The 22,346-nt window shown below is 33.8% G+C and overlaps 1 protein-coding gene across 5 annotated transcripts in view; it reads left to right on the forward strand.

Moving 5' to 3' along the window:
- Nucleotides 1-22,346, forward strand: part of FBXW7 (F-box and WD repeat domain containing 7) — a 198,575-nt gene that overhangs the window by 117,272 nt on the left and 58,957 nt on the right. Inside the window, exon 1 of one of the 5 annotated variants that reach the window (XM_006213161.4) lies at nucleotides 21,389-21,558. The exons of the other annotated variants lie outside the window; for them this stretch is intronic. Within the exon in view, the coding sequence (XP_006213223.1) occupies nucleotides 21,412-21,558 (147 nt within the window). The 5' untranslated portion in view covers nucleotides 21,389-21,411. Of the gene's footprint in view, nucleotides 1-21,388; nucleotides 21,559-22,346 lie in introns of those variants that run through there. 5 annotated transcript variants of the gene reach the window in all.

Below are 22,346 nucleotides of genomic sequence, written 5' to 3' on the forward strand. Positions count from 1 at the left end.
TTCAAAATGTTTTATAGTGTTCCATTGATTTGTACTTTACACAGATGATAAACTTCTCTGAAATATCCACAAATACCACAAATAGTTATACTCAAAATGTTCCTGAGGCAGTCGCTTCATATGTAGATAATTAAAATGAACTGCTCTTTATTAATGTTGTTTTTGCTGGTGATAGAGAAGATGCTATGGAGCAGATAAAGGAGATATCATGGTGGGTTCTCTTTTTACTTTGGTAGGTGACTCCAAAATTATGTATCCAGCTCCTGTCATTCACCGAAACCTCAGTCCTGCATTTCTGTCTATCTATTGGACATTGTCACCTGAGCAGTCCACTGAAAACTAAAACTACCTTTCCTTTCTTCCTACCAATTTTTTATTTTTCCTTTTAGATTTTCTAGTCTCTTAATATTCTAGTCTTCTCGTCATTTGGTGGAAAAATGGTTTGACCTTTTTTTTATCCAAGCCTATGGGTCTGCTGAAAGAGTTTAACAGATTAGAACTCTTGATCTTCCGTTTTCTTACCCTCAGGCACTTGTGAGATAAAAATTGGAGAGTCAGTGTTTAAAAATTAAAGGGCATCTTTGCTTAGGTTTCTGTTTCAATAGGCTATAATGCCATGTCCTGGACAGTGTGTTGACAGTATGAATGATTGGATGAATTTTTTAAACTGAATTTTTAGTTCAGTAACCTCAATATAAATATCGAGTGCCCCATTTCCCACTGATGAAGCCAGATTCCATAGGTGGACATTTGAAGTCTGTTGCAGTCTTACCAGTTTCATTTTAGCTGATTCTATCTCCATTCCTCCAGTTCCTTTTAATAAATCCCCCCCCCCCAGGCAGATCCTTCAAAATCCAGGCCAGATTCCATCTCTTATCTTTACAGCTTCCTAGAATTAGAAGATTCAATTCCTTGAACCCATTGTTGGTTCTCTATGTTGTGCAGTTCATTTGGTATTATCTTGTGACTTTGGGGGTAAGTTTTGTCTTGAGTTGACATTTAATTCTTTTATCTTTTCTGAACAGTAGAAATTTGATATATTTGTCTCTAGTGCTGATTCAGGTTGAAAGTTGAAATTTCACAAATTGTAATGTGAGCGATTCTCATTTCACCTTTTAAGATGTACCCAAGCTAGACTATAAATTATAAATAGGCATGCCATTTAAGTTCAGTTTAAAACTCAGATTTTCAATATAAAGATGATTACATTGAGGAATATTATAATAACATAGCAGTTTGAGAGTAAAATTCCCCAGAGGAGAAGTTAAAAACCACAATTTAAGAACCATGTTGCTAAGATACAGAAATCAATTGAAGGCAACTCATCCAATCATTAAAAATCGTATTTTAAAGGAAATTTAATAATAGGTAAAGCTTACAAATACAATATTTACTAAAAATATAAATGTGATCCTGACTATGAAATAAACTTACAATAATTCCCTCCCCCATATATATGCATGAGAAAAGATCAGAAAGAATTAAACCAAATGTTAGGAGTTCCCTCTGAATGTGGTTGAATTATTTTTATTTTTTTCTTATATGCTTTCCACAATTTCCCAAGCTTGTTACAACAGGCATATATTACTGTTACTTATTAGAAAAAAAAAACTGTATCTACTAGAAACTCATTCTGACTCTACTTAGTCTTTTGATAACTTTCACAATGTATAATACTCAATGGAAGACTGGATAAAAAGACACCTTTCACAAGGAAGGGCATTATATAATGATCTCTTCATGAACATGCAGCTGAGCATAGTGGAAGAAAGCAATGCAGCCTTTAACAGTTCATTGTGTAGCCAATTCCTCACATCTCCATGACTCAGGTGCCATCCTAGCAATTCTCTAAGGTCAACTTAACCACATTATTAGAAGAGCAGTAGTTAGCATGTGGTGTCTTTGTTTTTAAGACATTTATTTAATATGTGGTTTCTTTAGAGAGTTACTTAAGAGTAGCCTTGACAGCACTTTTGGCTCTCCCTAAAACATGAGTGTCTTTCATTTAAAAATCCTTCTGTGAGCAATTTCAGAGTCTATCTTTTAGAGTATAATTCTAAAGTGCTTTACCAGGAAGTCACCAGTGCTCTCACTTCCCTTCCCTATTCCCAGCCTCTCATTTCTTCAAACTAATTAATATATTTAAACTGCTTAGGTTTTCCATCCTAATTTAAAGTCTCCTGAGATAGACTCTGCAGGGGACCTTTGAGATCACCAAGTCCAAACCTGCGCCCAGTAGCTTTATCAGGAGACTCAGGCTTGATAATGAAGTCGTCACTAGGGCATACTACAGTGTGAAGCAGCATTATATTTTTAGACAGTTCTTTATGTTGACATCTATTATTCTTCTTTGGTCCTTGCTCTTCCATGTAGAGCAGTGATAGCCTTTCCTTACAGGAGAAGACTGCTGTCATGTTCATCCATAATCTTTTCTCCAGACTTCATGCCTTCAGTGTGTTTTCCAGGATCACCATCCTGGTTGCCCTTCTCTGGACAAATTGATCTTGAAGTTGTGTCCTGTAGTCAACGGTGGTGCTGCTTGGTGCAGTAGAGCCAGACTATTACCTGTTCTTACTCTGAATCTCATCAGTGCGGTGGAGAACAGCATTGATAATAATGCTACTACTACTACTAAACCATTTATTGAGCACTATTTACTATGTGCTAGAACACTGTGCTAAATAATTTACATATATAACCTCATTTAATCTTAACAGTCCTGTTATGTAGGTTCTAATTTTTATCTCCATGTCAGAGATGAGAAACAAGTGGAGAGAAGTTAAGTAATTCATGAGTGATCAGTCATCCGGTAAGTAGTGGGGTTAGGAATGTGAACCTAGAACTTATCCTGGGTCCAAGTTAAAATTTGTTAAAATTTGAAAATTCAATGAAACAGTAATTTGGGGAGGAAGTGGGCAATAGAATTATCCGTAAAGCCACCTAACACCTGTTTTTGTGGCCCCTCTCCAAAAGTTGCCCCGTCTTAATTAATCTCTACTCCCATAGTATGTTTATTATGACTCATATTGTATTAAAATTGTTTTTCTGTCTCCCTCCTATTCACACCCTTTGATTTCTTATTTATCTTGCCTGATAGTGCTTATCATGTATAAGACATCCCAATACCTAATAATTTGTCAGTAAATAATTACTGAATAAATTTTTACATATGACTTGCCAGCCCTTGACCACATGGAGACATAGTTTGCATAGCTAGGGTCAGTGTGTAGACTGTTTTGCATTCCTGCTTCTTGTAACATCCATGTGCAGGTTTTGTTGTAGGCATTTTCAGCTCCTTTGATTAAATGCCGATGAGCATGATTGCTGGGTCACATGGTAAGAGTATTTTAATTTTGTAAGAAATTGCCAAGCTGTCTTCCAGAGTGACTGTACCATTTGCATTCCCACCAGCAATGAATGAGAGAGTTCTGTTGCCACCATTTGATACTGTTAATGTTTTGGATTTTGGCAATTCTAATAAACGTGTAGTGGCATTTCATTGTTGTTTTAATTTGAAATTCCCTAATGACATACGACATTCAGCATCTTTTCATATGTTTACTTGTCATCTGTACATCTTCTTTGATGAGGTATCTGTTCAGACCTTTTACCTGTTTTTTAATAGATTGTTTGTTTTCTTATTATTCAGTTTTAAGAGTTCTTCATATATTTTGGATAACAAACAACTGTCGTATCGTCTCTTCCAAGCATTTTCTCTTAGTCAGTGGCTTATCTTCTCATTCTCATGACACTGTTTTTCACAGAACAGTTTTTAATTTTAATGAAGTCCAGGTTATCAGTTATTTCTTCCATAGATTGTATCTTAAGTGTTGTGTTTAGAAAGTCTTCAGCATGTCCAAGGTCATCAACATTTTCTTCTGTGTTATCTTCTAGGAGTTTTATAGTTTTGTGTTTTACATTTAGGTCTGTGATACATTTTGAGTTAATTTTGGCATGTGCATGTCTGGTTGTTCAGCTCCATTTGTTGAATAGACAGACTGTTTCATTGTATTGCCTTTTGCTCCTTTGTCAAAGATATTTATGTAGGTCTGTTTCTGGGCCCTTTATTTTGTAAATTTTTTTTTTTTTGTATCCACAACATTTTTCTCTACTTTTATAGGGTGACCTATGAAAGTCATTGTTGGATAACTTTTCTCTGTTGATTACAATCCTGGTGTATAGGTTGGATACGTAACATTAGGCAGAGTTGTGTGCTGAAAAGAATAGGAGGTAAGAAGTCCTATCTGCTCTCTCTCACCATCTCCTTGAGCTCATTTCTTCATCATTAAACTAGGAATATGGTACCTGTTCTTATTGCAAATGGTTGTGTAGAGTTTAAATGAGGTAATGAATGTGAAATGCTTTGCAAGTTTGAAAAGGCTGTGCAAACATATGATGTGATCATTATTATTGACCTCATTATCTCCATGTTAGATGACATGGTCATCAGCAAGGCAGGGATTTATCCAGTGTTGCTCTTGCATATTTTTTCTTACTCATTTACTTTACTGGGTTTCTTTTTCCCATGTCAAGACTTGCATCTTTGTTCTTGTGATCAGTGAGAGATTCCTTCCAACGTGATGAGGTAAACCTAAATGGTGATAAACTCATTATTACAAGCTACAAGACCTACTTATTGTTGAGAAATGCTTGCACATTATCAATAAAACAAGTTTGGAAAGGAAAATGAGGACATTTTGTTCTTTTGATCCATTTGTCTGTTTGTTTACCAGTACCACACTGTCTTGATTATGGTAGCTTTATATTAATCCTTGAAGTTGAATGGTGTCAGTCCTCTGACTTTGGTGTTTTCTTTCAATATTAAATTGAGTATTCTGGGTCTTTTGTCTCTCCATATAAACTTTAGAATCAGCTTATCAGTATCCACAAAATTACTTTCTTGGATTTTAGTTGGGATTGCATTGAATTACATCAGATGGTGAAAAACTGACATCTTGACAATAATAAGTCTTCCTATCTAAGAACATGGACACTCTATCTCTCCATTTAGTTGGTTCTTTATCTTTCATCAGAATCTTGCAGTTTTCCTCATACAGATCTTGTGCTTATTTTGTTAGATTTATGCCTAGGTGTTTCATTTGAGGGGGTGCTATTGTAAAGGATAACATGTTTTTAATTTCAAATTCACTCGTTCATTGCTGGTATATAGGAAAGTGATTGACCTTTGTGTATTAACCTTGTATCCTGTATCCTTGCTATAGTCGCTTAGTAGTTCGAGAATTTTTTTTTGTTGTTTTTGTTGTTGATTCTTTCTGATTTTCTTCATAGATGATCGTGTCATATGTGACTAAATTATTTCTTCCTAATCTACATGTTCTTTATTTTCTTTTCTTGCCTTACTGCGTTAGCTAGGATTCCCACTACAGTATTGAAATTAGTGAGACAAGACATCCTTGCCTTGTTCCTGATCTTATTTCCTTCAGCTTGTTTCTGTCCTACTCTGTACCTCAGCAGCAGCAATTTGTTTGACGTTTCTGAGCATAGAGGAATTCAGGCTACTTTGATACCTTTGTACCTTATCTTTGATAACTTTTTCCTTATCTTTTAAATGTCTTCCTCATCCTATAGCCTCCTTCAAATTTCTATGTTTCTTTCTAAGACCTTTTTCAAATCTCACCTGCTTTAAGGATATTTCATAGAACTCTGAGCAAAATTCTGTATCTCCACTAGGTCTTTGTTTTTGATGTATTTTGTGATAGTTATAGACATCTTTGGGTTTTTTTTTTAATTCATGTATATTTAGATTGCTGATTCTCTAGATTATTGACTCATTAGATTGTAGAGTCTCTAAGATTCTGCTGTGTCTTACAGGACCTTGTACTTTGCATACAGAAAATGCTTAAAAAATTGAATTCAATTTCCAGAAAACAAAATCTTATGTATTTTTTACAAACATGGCCTGGCTTAATTCCTGTTCCACTTAATGTAAATGCTTATAGATTTTTGAACCTAAGTACAAGATTTTAAATTTGTCCCTATTAGATTTTCTGTTGTTACTTGCCATTGTGCCCCCATCCTCGCTAAGTTTACCTTTTGGCTCCTTCTTTACCAGGTTCTTCTTTACTAAGATTGTTTTGTATCAAAATTCTATCTTCCAGCAGTTTCACAGTCATTCCCAGTTTGTAGTTCTCAAGGCATTTATTTCCACATTCAAATAATTAAATCAGTGGTATCTTCAGTGAGGAAGTGAAAACTAGGCTGGGACCTAAAGGATAGATAAGATTTTGGGAGGCTGTAAAGAAATGAAAATGAGGAGTCATAACTTTTTTGAATAGTGGCAGAATTTTTAGAACTATGTATAGAGCCTTTCTAGGTGACTATCTGAATTTATTCCAGATATCTGTATGGGTTTATATTGGGCAAATTTGTTTAAATTTTCTTTTTATCCTTCCTGTTTCTAATAATTTACTGACGGCTAAATGGTACTTTGAGGGTTCATTTGTAGAGGTTCCATGCTGGAGTCAACTTACTACCTTGTCATTTGGGGGACTGATCTTGATGCCAAGTACAAAAGCTTCAGATCTTCCCTGTGGTTTCTGAAGTTTTAACTCAGAAATATTATATGCTTAAGGTTATAGGAAGTGAATGACAGAGCTGGGGGATATACTTTAGATCTTGCTTATATACCAGTCCTTGCCTTCCCTCTCTAAAGCTCCAATATATAAACAATAAATACAAATACATGTTTTAAAAACCTTTAATAAACTTAGGTCCATTTTGAAATTAGTGTTTCATCAACTTTATTTAGACAGTGATAATCAACTTTTATGGAATAAAAAGTAATGATCAATTTTTAAACCTTTTCACCAGTGATTACAATCTTAATTTGCTTGTGAGTCTACTTTTTTACTTTGACTCTTGTCCCAAAAATCTCAGTCTCATCTTTGACCTTTCTTCTAGGGAATACAATTTTCATGTATTTCATTGCTTTGGTTGCTGTAATGAACGTCTATTATCTATAAATTATGATAAAGGGAAAAACCAAGTTGGATGAATTATAGAAATAGAACACAGATAAAAGAAATATGATTTGAGAATTTAGATCAGTTGCATTTTAAATGCCTACCTAATTTGTATCATGGCACTATTATTTTTGTTCTTTGAAAATTCAATACCGTTTAGTTTTAATTGAGAAATGCTATTTCTTTTCCATTTAGGATTGAGATTTTCTTTTTAATGGCAAGTCTTTAAGGACATTTCATAATTCTTTCAGTGGATACTCTAAACATGGATAGCAGTTCAAAAGAAAGCACAGAGAAGTAAAGCCAGAGATGATACAACACATTTGGGTCTTTGTGGAAGTCATACATGAATATGTTTAGCATACTTAGTAAATCAGAGAAAGTTTTTTTTTTTTTAATATGAAACACCATTAAGAATTCATCTGTTTCTTTATTGAACACTAGAGGGCCATATAGCACCTTATTGCTGTTGATGAAAGAGCTGCTTTTAATGTATTTAAATATGTTTAGTAAGTACTGTTCTCTCTTCTACTTTGTGTTCTAGTACACTATTTCTTGTTTAGAATTAGAAATTAATATTTGGAGTAGTTATGTGCAGTGTCATGTAATACGTGAGATACCTAGGATTGTCTTTTTTAACCCTCAACTAGCATATATTTGTTTTGCTATTTTTAAACGGCAGTAACAACAAAAGGTGAAGAAAGAGTGAGCCTTGGGGTAAAAGTACATATGCGCCCAAACTTACTGTATTTTGGGAATATGTGTAAGCTTTTTGAAAATTTCTCAAGTATCTGCACATCAGTGCATTAAAAACAAAACTCTTGTCATTGTTCGTTGCTCTGGGCATCCTCAGCATAGATATGAGAAAAGAATGATCCCTCTAAGAGGCTCTCTCCCTTGTTCACATTTTCTCTTTTGTTAACATTGAAGGTAATATTTCAGGGCATAGCCTGAACATCCTGAACTAAAGGATATTTGAGCAGATGCCTCTTCTTCCTTAATTTCTTTTGCTTGCTTGGGATGACAAAATGAGAAATACAATCTACAGGTCCCAAACAGGTGCTGTGAATGAGTGAACAAAGTCATGATTGAGCCAGTAAGATTGCTCAGGCTCTTATGAACTACAAGGCACATGCCTTCCCTAAAAGGTGCTAACATTCAGTAAAAAGGAAAAAGAAAAATACTGTGCAGCCTCCAAAAAAACTGACTTTGAGCCACACTTGACCTATGGGCTACTATTTATCTTTGATGGCTTCTAAAAAGAAGTTCAGCAGCTTAAATATAACCTTTGGATCACTACCATTTTCTGAAAACCATACTTATTGCTGTATTTTAAAAGATTAACATTAGCTTAAGTTATTAAATACAGAGCTTAAATTCTGTTCTTTTTGCTCAGGTAATAAAATTAGCTATTAATAGCATAATTTATTTGGTGAATGTTAATTAGTCAGTAATGTAAACAAGGGGAAAAAAAACAGATTGGTATCTGGATATGGTGAGAAACACCTAACCTCTTCTTACTTGAGAAGAAATACTAGATGCAGTCGATGGACTGAAGACATTAAAGTATTGCATTTTTAACATGTATCTGGAGAAAACATTAGCTTTACTAGTTAAAATTTGGTTTGATTTAGCAATATTATTAAGCTCTGAAAGAATTGCCATTTTTCTTCTAAGATGTGTCAGTTTCATACTAGCTTTTATGGGAGTGAGGAAAGTAAGGTGTTGAGGCACACTGCTGTGTTAAATGCATGCATACATCCACTATAAGGGCATTGCATTTCAGAGAGGTTAATGGGGGAAGTGCAAGTGAGAACTGATGGTGTGTGGTAATTTACAAAGGTAAAAGATCACTTTGATTGCCTAAAAGATCAGAAGGTTTGGGAAAATCAGGTTAGTATGAATACTAGAAGTGTTTCTCCAATACCATTTACCTGTAGTTGTATTATAACTAATTTCCCAGAGATTCCTTGACTATGCTGAACTGATTTTCAACCAGAAAATCTTCTTAACCTCACTTATTCCCCCATCATAGTTTATAGGAGACACAAAATCAAGAGGCATAGGGGCCAGAAAGGTAATTTAAATGAATGAAACAGCCTAAATATAAGACCCAGGGAGCCAAAGCATCTCTAAAGGGGATGACTGTGAAAAACTGTGATCCTGACATTGCCGTATTTTCCAATTTTTCAGAATTCACTGGAGTTCCATATTTTTCTGTGATAATTTCTCAATTTTTTACATGTTGGCGTATATATTTTTCAAAAGCATTTCTGTGGGTTGGTTTGACCTATGGACCACCCATTTTCAGTGGACACTATATATGGAAGAAGAGTGAGCTGTTCATCACTCATTGCAGAATTAAAATAGTTTGCACCCGGTGCACATCCATTAAGGGCGTTGAGGCTGTTGGAGTGGAAGTGCAACATACATAGCGTATCAAGTGTCTTAGCAGGGACCTAAGGACTCTTTTTCTTTATGAATTTATATACTGGTTTTAGGTATTGAACTGCCAGATGAATTAGCCTCATTTAAAAGAAATTTGTATCCTAATTTTCACAAGGAATTTGAGGTGGGCTGTATATGGGAGAAATACGTATAGTAAAGCGATCAAATGTACATGGAAATCAGAACCAGGAAAAATACTGGAGTAGACTATGAAGACAAGACCGTGAGAAGAGGTAAGGAATGAATTATGAGTTGGAGTAAGCTGTTAATAGGTTACCGGTTAGCGACTCATAAGGGCATGCACCAGTATTCTTCAAAGTGTGACCCATGAGAACCATCTGGAATGCATACTAAAAATGCAAGCTGCTGGGTTACACTCCAGAAGTACTTAACCAAATCTCTAAGGGCAGGATATTTTTAACACGCTCCCATGTGATTCTAATGGAGGCTAAAGTTTGCACAACAGTAGCCTATTAGTTTGTCTCTGTGCTTCCTAGAGGAGAAAGTGCTGAGTCCTCTCAAGAGAAAACGTGTCAGACAGACAGACAGACAGACAGACAGACACACACACGCAGATTGTGATCTCTGAAGTCAGACTGGAGTTTTCAAATACTAGCTCTGTTACTTCATGGCACTTTGATCTTGGGTAAACTGTTAACCCCTCTTGTAGAGTTATTTTAAAGATGGTAGTAGTATCGTAATAATATAGTGTTATTGAGAGGATTCAATAAGATAATGTTTGTTAAGTACTTAGAAGTAAGTAAGTAATAAGTTTTTAATAAGTATTAGCTATTGTATTTCGTAAGACTTACTGTAATGCCACAAGACTGTGCTAAAGCTAGCTTAACAAACTAGTCCAGGCTACATAATGCTATGCAAAATACTTTTAGTTTCAGAGATACAATCTCTCTTAGGTGAGTTGAAACTAATCCACTGATTTTTGTTAAAATTACTGTGACTTTTAACGTGCAGTCCAGCTCTTTGATATTATAAATTTTGTTAGTACTAACAGTGAAGCGCTTTTGCTGTCTGACAAGTGTTTTTATTTTGTTTTCTTCCTTTGGTTGTTAATATTGAGCCTAGAAGGAATTTGAAAGAAAACGTGAAAGTATATTTGGTAGTCTTGGGGCTTTGAGTCCTCACAGAAGGACTAGTTCTGTTCTATTATGCTAGTTTATTCTCTAATGATACTTGGGTGTTCTTGAATAGCTGGAACCAGATTCTCTTTGGTACTTTTGTAGAAATTCTAGAATTACTGCTTGATACTATAGAAAATTCCTACATTTTTCAGTTTAGAGATTATTATAAATAAACAAAAGCAGTCATTACAAATAGAAGAATAGTTTCAGTCAGGTTAAAATAATCTCTATTTGGGATGTATTTTAGTGAATACATTTTGTAAAATGTTAGTATAAGCTACTAGATATATCTAATGTAAAATATTAACTTGATTCCTCCTGATGGTAAGGATTGTTGTCAGGGTGGTACCTTGCATGCAAACTTTAACCTCTAATTACCTGAAATGTAAGTAGAAGAATGCTGACAATTTTCATAGATCACCAGGGCTAAAAATAATGTATAAGATTTGGTGGGGGGAGGTCCCCAAAAGATTTATTTCATTGAAATGTACCATGTCCTTCTGTTCATTTGGTCTTTTCTGATGCTATTATTAAAGGTAGATTCTGTACTTTAGAATAACAATTGCTTTTAGAAGATGCTTTACTTTCAAAGTGGAAAATGCTTTTTTTCCCTGTGTTTCTGTTCTGAAATGGCAATTTACAGTTATTGAAATCAGGTGCAAGTGAAAAAATGGCAGTACGAAGAAAATACTGGTAAATTTGGGAACTAAGTGTCAAGAGTTACTCATTTGCTTTATAGATGTTGGTTTTATATGTCTGCATTATAAATGTAATTGTCAAGAGTGAATTGTTTGTAGTTTACCAGTGTGCTGCCATCTGTCTCAGGGTCTAATAAGTGACAAAATTAGATATGCTGAGGTACATCTGTAATGTTTACCACTTACAGTTTCGGTTTTCTGGTTTATTTCTTATTTATTATTTCACTCTGTTAACTGGTATAGAAAAAGAAGTTTAACACTTTAAGATAGAATTATTATTCTATATCATTTAGATATCAGTAATCTTATATTTAATCTTTATTACATTTTTATGCCTCTTTACTCCAGAAAATAACAGAGCAGAGATTGCAGACTAGTGTCTTATATAGTATTTTTTAAAACACATTTAAATTTGTTGCCAAGGTTTAAAAATCTGGAGAGTTCATATGAAATACTGATTTTTCACTTTCTTTTGCAATTGTGGATGGACTATGTGGCCTTACTTGTGTCCATGTGCTTATATGACAACAATCAATTGCACCTTTTAAATGGGCTTTCCAGGCCTTAAACCTGATATCTCTCTCTCTCTCTCTGTTTTTTGTTTAACCTGCCTGCTCCTCTAGTTATTTTGAGTTTGCTTAGAATAAAGACAAAAGCATAATTGTAGGAAATGCAAAAGTAAGTTGATTTTTCCTTTATTTGTCACATATCAAACTAGTTTGGATGTAAATCCAAGTCAGAGAAATACGTAGCAGTTTGTCAAGTTTACTATTAAAATAGCTAGAGATTTGCTAAACACCTCATTTCTAATGGGTATTATCAAGGTGAGAATTTGACACCAAAGCTTTTGCCCCTCCAGATACCTATTCATTTAAATTTTCATTCTAGAAATTATCTTTTCCATTCTTTTCCTGTTATCTTTGCCGTTCTTATTAAATTTTGAAGTTAAAATTCTAGTAGGATGTAGTATCATATTGCAACAGTAAACCCATGTTTTTGGTGCTCCTGGTTTTGTAAGATGTTTCAGTTATCTGCTGTCACCTAACCATCACCCCAAAGCTTTATGATTATAACAAACAACAATTATTTATTATTTCTCATTGTTCTTGTAGGTTATGAGTTTAGGAAGGGATCACTTTGGGCATTTTTGATACAGGGTTGCAGTCAGATGGTGATTGGAAGTGGAACAGCAGGGGTCTAGAACAGCTGAGGGCTAGCCAAGAATCTTACTCTTAATAGAGTCTCAGGACTCATCCAGATAAGGTCTTTTTTTAACCTGGGCTAGTTTGGGCTTCTTCACAGCACAATGGCCTCAGGGCAATCAGACTGCTTACAACAGAGCTACCTTGTAAGTATTCCAGCAGGCAAGGTGGAAACGGAATCTCCTTTTTATGACTTAGCCTAGGAAGTCACCTTCTGTCTTGGTTGAAAGGAGTGTCGTAGTACATTGTAAGAAGAGCATGAGAAGATGGGAGATATTGCTGTGACCATCTTTGAGAAATACAGCTCACTATAGGAGGTCATGACATCTTTGCTCTTAGAACTGTTTTTGTTTTCATTCGTACAGGAAAATCAAGCTCATTAAAACAGATCCCGTTTATACACACACACACACACACACACATATACACATGTATCTTATGTAGTACTTTATTTCTGTTATCCTAGCAAACTTACATATCTGAAACATATGTAATAAAAAGTGAATCTCCAAACAACTAGATTTAGAAAGTAATACAACTAGGTTAGGCCTAACATTCTGTAGAATAGAATATATGTTCTATTACAAATCAGGAATTAGATATAGTAGGGTAAAAAAATCTCAGCTCCACTGCCTGGCAGCTGTGTTACCTTGGGCAAATTTTTAAACCTTTCTGAACCTCAGTTTCCTTGTCTATAAAATGTCGGATAGTGATACTTCACAGCCTTGTCATGACATTTAAGTGAAATAAAAAGCATGATCTACTTAGGAACTCTGTCCGTGTTTAATCCTTCCCTCACGTCATTGTACCAATATGAAATAATGTATATTTTTTCTGAGCTCTGTAGCTGCAGACGTCCTTTATATCTCTTTGTATCTCCTGTTGATCTCTGATAGTCAGTCTCCTAGCATCCCTGGCTTTCTCCTTCCATCCCAGGATCTTTCTGTTTCAGGCATAATCAAGGGTTATAGGGATTGAGTTTTGTTTGTCTTTGTTTTTAATCTTTCTTGATAAATAGTGTTTTATTTATTAGAAGAATAATAACTTAGACTGTCAGTTTAATTTAAACTTCAGCTATGAAATTAATATTGATACATATCAGATGATGTATTTTGTTGAATTATGTACTTTTCACAGTGTAAAAAGGCCAGGGCTATCAATTGTCAGCTCATCCAAGAGTGAGACCCTAAATATGTATTTTCTATAGCTAAATTCCATATTACAGTATTTTCTATGCATAAAGTTAATTCTGTTCTTAAATTTGATGCTGAGGTGAGTATTGACAAGTGAGTATTTATAATGAATAATTTATTCAGTGAATACTGTTAAGTCTCATATGTTTTAATAGAATGTTACTGAAAATTATATAATTGAAGTTGTGGAATTATATTCATCTCACTCAAAATAATTAATTTTTACTTAAAATTGCATCAAAAACTCTCAACAATGGGGAAACATGATTATCTCCCCACTCCTTACTATTTGTTTCTTTAATTGTTAACACTGTCAAATATCTTACATTTCCATCTTATTTTTCATAGGATAAATTCCTACAAAGTGTTAAGCCATCAATTTGGTGAACTTCCTGCATTATAGCTTAGTTTTTTTAAGCTTAGAAAAAGCCACCAACATTACTTACTGTGCTTTAAAATAATTGTTAATATTATGTCCTTATTTATTACTCCCTGGCCTACAACACTCTTAAGAATTTTTATAGGAAAAATAAATGATAAATTATATTTAGTTTAACTGAAAGGTTAATGACACTTTTATGCTTAAGTTTCTTCATAAAAGTAATTTAAATCATGGACCTTAAACAACTGATATTTAAAGAAATTTTTGTCTTCTTTCTTACACTTAAATTTTATTTGGAGAATTGTGGGAAATTAAGTTGCTTTTAAATCACTCTGTCATCACATGAGGCTTTTGCATGACTGAAATACCTGTAATTACTATGTCATTTTTGTCATAGTTGACTTAAAGGTGTAACTATAATAATCATCTGCTAAATTCTTGAGGAGCAGCTGTGAAAGACCAATTTAACAGCTGGGATAACCCATCACAGACTGTAAGAGTTAAACTTAATCTTGAGACAAGTTATGTTATAGTTATTGAGGACTTCATACTGGGCATTTTTGAAATACTTAAATAACTCAATGCAATAGTTGGATTTTTGTTTTATCACAGATATTTCTTTAAATGCTTAATGAAAGAATGAGGAAAAGTATCATTTTTAATATTAACAATTAAAATCCTGAGACACAAATATGGAAATAAAACCCAAAGTTTACTCATTAAAAACAAAATCAAATATACTCTCTATGTCACTGTTTACGCCACTTATAGTAAGTAGGAAAGGAGAAATATATTAAAAATATTATAGAATAATATGGAATCAGAAAAATTCTGAGATTTTTTTCTTGAATTTCATATTTAAAATCATATTTTAAAAAATTATGCCTGTAACTTGTGTCATTGAAAATCTTTTCTTATTATATAACACAAATACGTGTTCACAACACAAGGTTAGATGCCTGTTTTTAGAAGATATACACATAAGAGAATAGAATCAGTGAATTTTATTTATAGATACGTTTTGTAAAACTGTAGCTACTTACTAAACTATAATAAAGAAAGGCTCACCAGATTGACAACCCATCACATTACAAGAATTCTGGCGGTAGACTTGGTGCTATTAGAACTATGCTGTATTCTTAAAGCTGCAAGGAACTTCATTCTTTTTCATTTGATCCAACATCCTCATTCCTCATTCTAGAAATCCAAAATCTGAGACAACTTAAGAGACTTACCTAAGGTCACTGGTTAGTAGTAGAGCTGAAACTAGAACTTAAAATTCACCTAGTATTTTTTGTATACCAGTAAGCTTACCTGGAGTACTCCAGGTAATCTGGCTGAAAGTTGATTGAGCTAACGGTTTAGTCAAGAATAATTTAATTGTAAATAAATTTAGTTGTAAATAAGTTAATAAATAGTTGGGGGTTTTGAGTCATAGTGTTTCTAGTGTACTGTTTCATTATCATTTTTAAAGGCTTTTTTGGTTGGCTTTTATATAGTTTACTTTTTAACTTTTAACTTTATTTTCAGCTAGTTATTTTAAAATAACTGGAATTTTCCAGCAGAGTTTGGAAATAACCTAAATGTCCAGCAATCAGACTTTGATTATATAAATCACGCAGGTACAATACTTTATGTAACCTGATATTGGCAGCATTTTACTTTGAAAATGTTGCATATATATAGATATATGTAATGGTTTTATTTTGCAAATGTCTAGTTAACAGGTCACATTTTTATAGCACTTGTGTAAACTGTATGTTCTGTTTCAAAACCCACACTAATTTCTTTTAAGTAGTTAGGGGCTACCCTAGGTCCCTGGATAAAGAAAATTAGCAAGCAGTACAGTAATAAGTTGTGACCCACTAAATGTTTATGTGGATATAATATCTTAAGTACACTGTAATTGGAATTTGTAATCTTTTCTTAGTGAACACTTCGAGCGTTTAAGTGTCTCCTAAAACTTTTTAAGGAATCATTTTGAATGTGATTTTAACTTTTATAAAACATTTGTACTCATTTTACTTATGCCTTTTATGAATAATAAAACTTTGAGTAATGCCGTATATTTAAATTTTTCTTTCACATTAAATCTGTTTGTATTTTTGTTTCTACAGCTGAAATAACGATATGTTCTATGGAGTGGTTTTTTTTTTTTTGCACTTGTTTCTAATACAAGCTTGACTGTTAAAGAACTTAAGCAAAGAACTTAATTTCTTGATTCATTATTGTTTTTCCCTGTTTTTAAGTTGCTCTGTCTTTGTACACGAATCACTTACAGATACTTTAGGGAGATACTTTAACATTCTGGTATCTAAGGTGTAAGGAAAGACTGAAAACAGTGATTTAGATACAGAGAATAATCTGCCTCACTCTGTGTCCCTGAATAAATGAGTATGCTTTGTAATACCATATTCTCATCTCAAAAAGATATTGATTCTGATTTATGTCACTTACGTAGTGGTATAATTTTTAGCATCTAAAATTTTTCTGTTTCTGTAAGTCATTTATTGCTTAAATTCACAGAAGTAATGCATGATACTGAGTTTAAATGGCATATGCTAATACTCTCCCTTTCAAAAGTTTTTATGTTAGACTTTGAAAACTTCTGATACAGAAAGTGATAAGTAGGCACAATATCTTGTATTGAGATCTTCTCTTTACCACAAATTCCCTAATGCTGAGTTCTTCTTGGGTGGATAATCAGTGATGTCTGGAATCTTAAAATGCCAAGACACAACAACTGAGATGCTATGGCTTAATTTTTAGATAAAATTTTGACAGAATTGTGGAAGTCTAAACTTCTAAAACTTGTGATTATGTTTTATAATGTTCTACTCCAAAGTTATGACAGGTGGGTTTTAGAATCTTTGCTTGCTTTCTTAGGGGCTTTTTTTTTTTTAATTGAAATGTAGTCTACAAAGCTCTATGTGACTTTTTTTTTTACAGTGTTAATAATGGCAGCTAGCAATATTGAGCACTTACTAGATGTGAAATATTGTTCTATGTGTTTCACTTACATTGACCAATTTGATCTTCATAACAATCTTGTGAGGTAAGTTCTATATAGAGGAAATCGAGGCACAGAGGCATTAATTTAACATCATACCACTAATAAGTGATAGAACCAGCTTTGGACTGTGGCAGTTTGACTCCAGCATCAATATTCCAACCTACTGTATCGTACTTCCTTAATACTTACTGATACCATCTTAAAAGAGCTTGTCTCTTTTGAAAAGTCTCAGTTTGGGAAGGGAGTTAATAATTGAGACTATCTTATGTATTTTTAAAAGGATAAATGAGACTAAGACTTTGTTTTTTTCCTAAACACAAGGAGCTAGCTGCATTTTAAAATATTAACGGTAGGGATTCTCCTGCACATTGACTATAATTTCCCTCATTTACTAGGGTTTTCTTCTGTATTTGAAGATTTTGTATTTTGAATGTTTCCATGTTGATTAAGAACATTGCCTTAGAATTATTGTTAATTTGAATCCTCAGAAAAAAAAGATGAAACTTAGTTTGGAAATTAGTACTCTGCTCAATGACTTAACAATGTCTTGTTTTTACCAAGGTGTATTTTTGTAGACACGTAATTTCAATATTGTGTTTGCTTGAGTTGCAGTGCTCTGTACTATCCAGTTGAGGGCAGCTATTTACCAATTTAAAAAGAGTTGGATTAGACTATCACCGCTTTGTGTTTATTAAAACTTGGTGTCTAGTGTAACACACAACACTTGATAGATAAAATAGCCTTAATTTTTACTCCTGTTATTGTTGTAAATAATTTCTTGAAAATGAAAAACTAGTTTTAGTTCATAATAATTTCTGCCCTCTTATAAACAGTAAAATGAACACTGTTTATTTTAGTTCTGGTTTTCCCAGTCCAAATTTTTTATTAATTCCAGCTCCCCTCCACGAGTCCCTTTTAGGATCAGACTCCAAGAAGATGAGAGAGATTCATATCTTCCTTACCTTTAAACTATCTGCATGTAAATACATGTGATAATAAAGTTCTCTGAGGGCTTTTAAATATAAAAGTGAAAAATTATAATTTTCAGTATGATTATCTTTACTAACCAATGAATTAAGTGAAAGTTAAGTTTGGAGTTGATCTATTTGATTCATTTTTCTCTGCAGAATGAGTATGTTAAACTTGTGGAATGTAGTACACTCTTCTAATTTTTCCGTGTTGGAATATCACTTAGTTTAAATTAGATCTTCTGTGTTGTTCCAAGAAATGAATTTTGGGGGGTTAATGAACTAACTGATTTCAAAGATATCACTGAGACAAATTTTTTGAGAACAAAGAATGTCAGGCTATATAACACTATATGAAATATTAACAAGGTAGGCACTGATAGTAATTTGGGGAGGGGGCATTCCACAGGAGCTACTTCAACAAAGGGATTTTTCTAATAAGGAGAAAAAGACACAATATGACTGAAGGTTATGTTATACACACAAAAAAAGATTAGACTTGTGTTAAGAAATAAAGTGAGGTGGGGAGGTATAGCTCAAGTGGTAGAGCACATGCTTAGCATGCACCAAGTCCTGGGTTCAATCCCCAGTACCGCCATTAAATAAGTAAGCCTAAATATCCCACCCCACCCCACCCCCAAAAAAAAGAAAGGAAAGGAGAGGAGAGGAGGGGTGGGGAGGAAAGGAAAGGAAGAAGGAAGGAAGGGAAGGTGGGAAGGAAGGAAGGAAGGAAAAAGAAAAGAAAGAAAATGAGCATCGGAGGAGATGCTGAGACAAGAATGAGGCTAGAGACCTTCATTCTGCAAGGTAGTAAGTAGTCTGGTGGGGCCATAGATGTGCTTATCTTAGATACCAGTCTCACCTTTTGCTTACAAGATTTCTGGTACCCTCTCTTCTATGCCTAGATCTCTGTTATTTTTTTTTCAGTGGTTATGGTTGTATTCTTAGTTGTTTTTCTTTTAATTGAAACAATTTTTATTATAATTAAATACCTATAACATAAAATTTACTATTTTAATCATATTTAAGTATAATTCAGTGATGTTAAGTATATTCACAATGTTGTGCAACCATTACCACTGTCCATCTCCAGAAATTTTTTCTTTTCCAGCAGAAATTCTGTACCCATTAAGCACTAACTCCTCATTCCTTTCTCCCTCTAGCTCCTGGCAACCATCATTCTACTTTCTGTCTATAAATTTAACTACTCTAGATACCTCATATAGGTGAAATCATACAAAATTTATCCTTTTTTGACTAACTTATTACACTTAGCATTATGTCTTTAAGGTTCATCCACGTTGTGTCAGAATTTCCTTCCTTTTTAGGCTGAATAATATCCCACTGTATATGTATGTACCACATTTTTTTCCATCACTGGTTACTAAGGTTGTTTCCATTTCTTGACTATTGTGAATAATGCTGCTTTGAACATGGTTTTACAAATATCTGTGTGTGTGAGCCCTTCTTTCAGTTCTTTTGGGTGTATACCCAAAAGTGGAATTGCTGGGTCGTGTAGTAATTTTTTTGAGGAATCTATATTTTCCATAGTAGCTACATCCATTTTGCATTCCCACCAACAGTACACAAGGGTTCTAGTTTCTCTCCATCTCTGCCAATGCTTATTTTTCTCTGTGTGTGTGTTTAAATAATAGCCATATTAATAGGTATGCATTGTGGTTCTGGTTTTGATTTGCATTTCCCTAATGAGTAGTGATACTGAGCATCTTTATGTGTGCGTATTGATCATTTATATATCTTCTTTGGAGAAATTCAGTTGTTTACTTTTGTGTAACTAAAAATGTCACCTCTGCTAATAACTGCATTTTTGACTACATTTTAAATTGTGATATCAGAGAGAGGTGAACTTTTAAAAAGTAGCATTATGGTAGGACTTGGGGTATTTCTTCTGTGTGGATTGACTTCCTAGTAAAGTAACCCACTTAAGTAAGACATATCTCTCCAAAGTCAAAAAAGAACGCCCATTTCTGACATTCTTCTTTGTAATTCTCTCCATATCACATTCTAAATTCCCACTATAACAGTCCATAAAAGCTACTGGAAGAAGAGATAAGTGAAATGACTAACTATTGGAAGAAGAAAACAGAATGGAAGGAGAATCAACTAACTGAACATTGTGAATGGATAGTTCACATCTATTACCTATCATCTGTTAAAACTTCTGTCAATTCTCACACTAGACTTTTTTTCTTACCTTTATAACAGTCCACTTCTTGGATTTGAATATGAAATGTAGCATAAAGATGAGTTAACACTGGCATAAGTAGTTAATTTAAGGAAATATTTGAGATAATACTGACAAGTTGAGGTTAGGGCCACTTTGAGGAGTGTCTTCATCTCCAAACTTTGTCTTAGGCATCGGGGAACCATTGAAAGTTCTTGAGGAGTGGATTGTACACCACATTCCTTCTGCATGTTTTAGGAAGAGGTACCTGACTGTTAGAGAAATCAGGCCCTACAGATTTGTGAGGAACTGTTTACTTATTACTCATTTTGTTATAATTACTTTCCATCACAGGTTGTCTTTATAAATACTTGGGTTTTTAAATATATTTAATCGATCACATGACAGTTATACTTTCAAGTGGAATCACTAAGTGTTTCAGAATTAAAGAGATTGAACTGAAATTTGCAGACAACTAAAATGTCTCCTGGTAAGATTAATCTGAAGTGCGTATTAACAGTTATAAAGAGCTAGAGTAGATTATGTCTTAGTATAAGATAAAGAATGATATGTATCGAAGAGGGAAAGAGCATGCTTAAGACAAACACTGGAAGATACAGTGATCATTCTGAATATATCTGAGATAGAATAAATACATATGTATATTTGGGGGACATGCATAAACACTGTCCTTAAATTTAAAGCACAATTCAAAACTTACCTAAAATATTAATGCTGATATTTGAGTAAGCAAAACTTAATAAGATATTCAAGAGAAAATACTATATTTATCTTTTGTAATTTGCTAAAGAAAACTTTACTTTCACTTTCTGGGGAGTACCTAGGTTAGTCACTGGAGAAGTTTTAAGAGGGACCCTACAGCCCAGCCCTGCTGTGGTTGTATTCGCATTACTGACTGTGCATGGGAGGCTCACCAGCTGTCTGACTGGCAGGAGCAGGAGCTTCACTTCAGTAGTTTATAATTCCTGGCTATTCTAGGATAGTTTGCACTTCACCAAGCCTCAGACAGGTCAGGACACTTGGTAGGAGAAGGTTGAAAGACAAAAGCAGCAGGCCTTGGGTTCTCAGCCTTTTTTTTTTTTTAATTCGGAAGTTATATTTTATTTTGGTGGTTAGAGTTTTTAGTAATGTGCCTGTATTACATGTAGAGAGTAATCATCAGCCAAGAGGAATTTTAAAATGTCAAAACCGGGAAAAGCTACTCTAAACCATGGCTTGGTTCCTGTTGATCTTAAAAGTGCAAAAGAGCCTCTACCACATCAAACTGTGATGAAGATATTTAGCATTAGCATCATTGCCCAAGGCCTCCCTTTTTGTCGAAGACGGGTAAGTCTCACACGTTTGAGAAATGGAAATCTTAATTTAAATGAACTACTTCTGCCTCGTTTGGTGGAGAAATGCTTCAACTTTGAATTGCTGCTTACAACGGAAACAATCAGTGCATTATATAGCCAGTGAAAACTTACCTAAATGATAGTTTTAATAATATGACAGAGAACCTTGAGGGCAAGGTTACCCAATTCACCTTTTTGTCTCTTTCATTTATTTTTATGATATTAGAATTCTTTAAACTTACTTAAAATTGGCAAATGTAAAAAGTAGGTTTTGAAATATGTTGGCAAATACTAAAGACCCAAATTCATGGTAACTTTGTGGGAAAAGCAAAAAAGCTGATGGTACTGTCCTTATGTGTGGGAATTGCAACATTTAGCTCTTTTTTCAAGAGTTTATCTGGTGTTTTAAACTGTAATATTTTCAAATCACTATTTCTTAAATTCAGACTTAATAGAGACATTACTTTTGCTGTTATACAAAATAAAAATAGCATGCTATTGTGTGGCAGTTACGAATCAGTTTATATATAGACAATCCTGAACTAACAAACATTTTGGAGAACTCGTGCTAATCTGTAACAGGTTATGATCTATTGAATGTTTTTCAGGATGACATTCTCCTCCTCCCCACCAAGTTTTGACCTTGTTAATATTAACAGTTTTGTTATATTTTCTGAGTTACTTGGTATTGCCATTTTGAATTACTAGCTAAAGCGATATATTTTTAGATCTTAAATGTGTTTAGTATCCTGAACACACTAAACCAAAAAAATAAAAAAT

Source organism: Vicugna pacos, chromosome 2 (assembly GCF_048564905.1).
Source record: "Vicugna pacos chromosome 2, VicPac4, whole genome shotgun sequence".
Taxonomy (NCBI): domain Eukaryota; kingdom Metazoa; phylum Chordata; class Mammalia; order Artiodactyla; family Camelidae; genus Vicugna; species Vicugna pacos.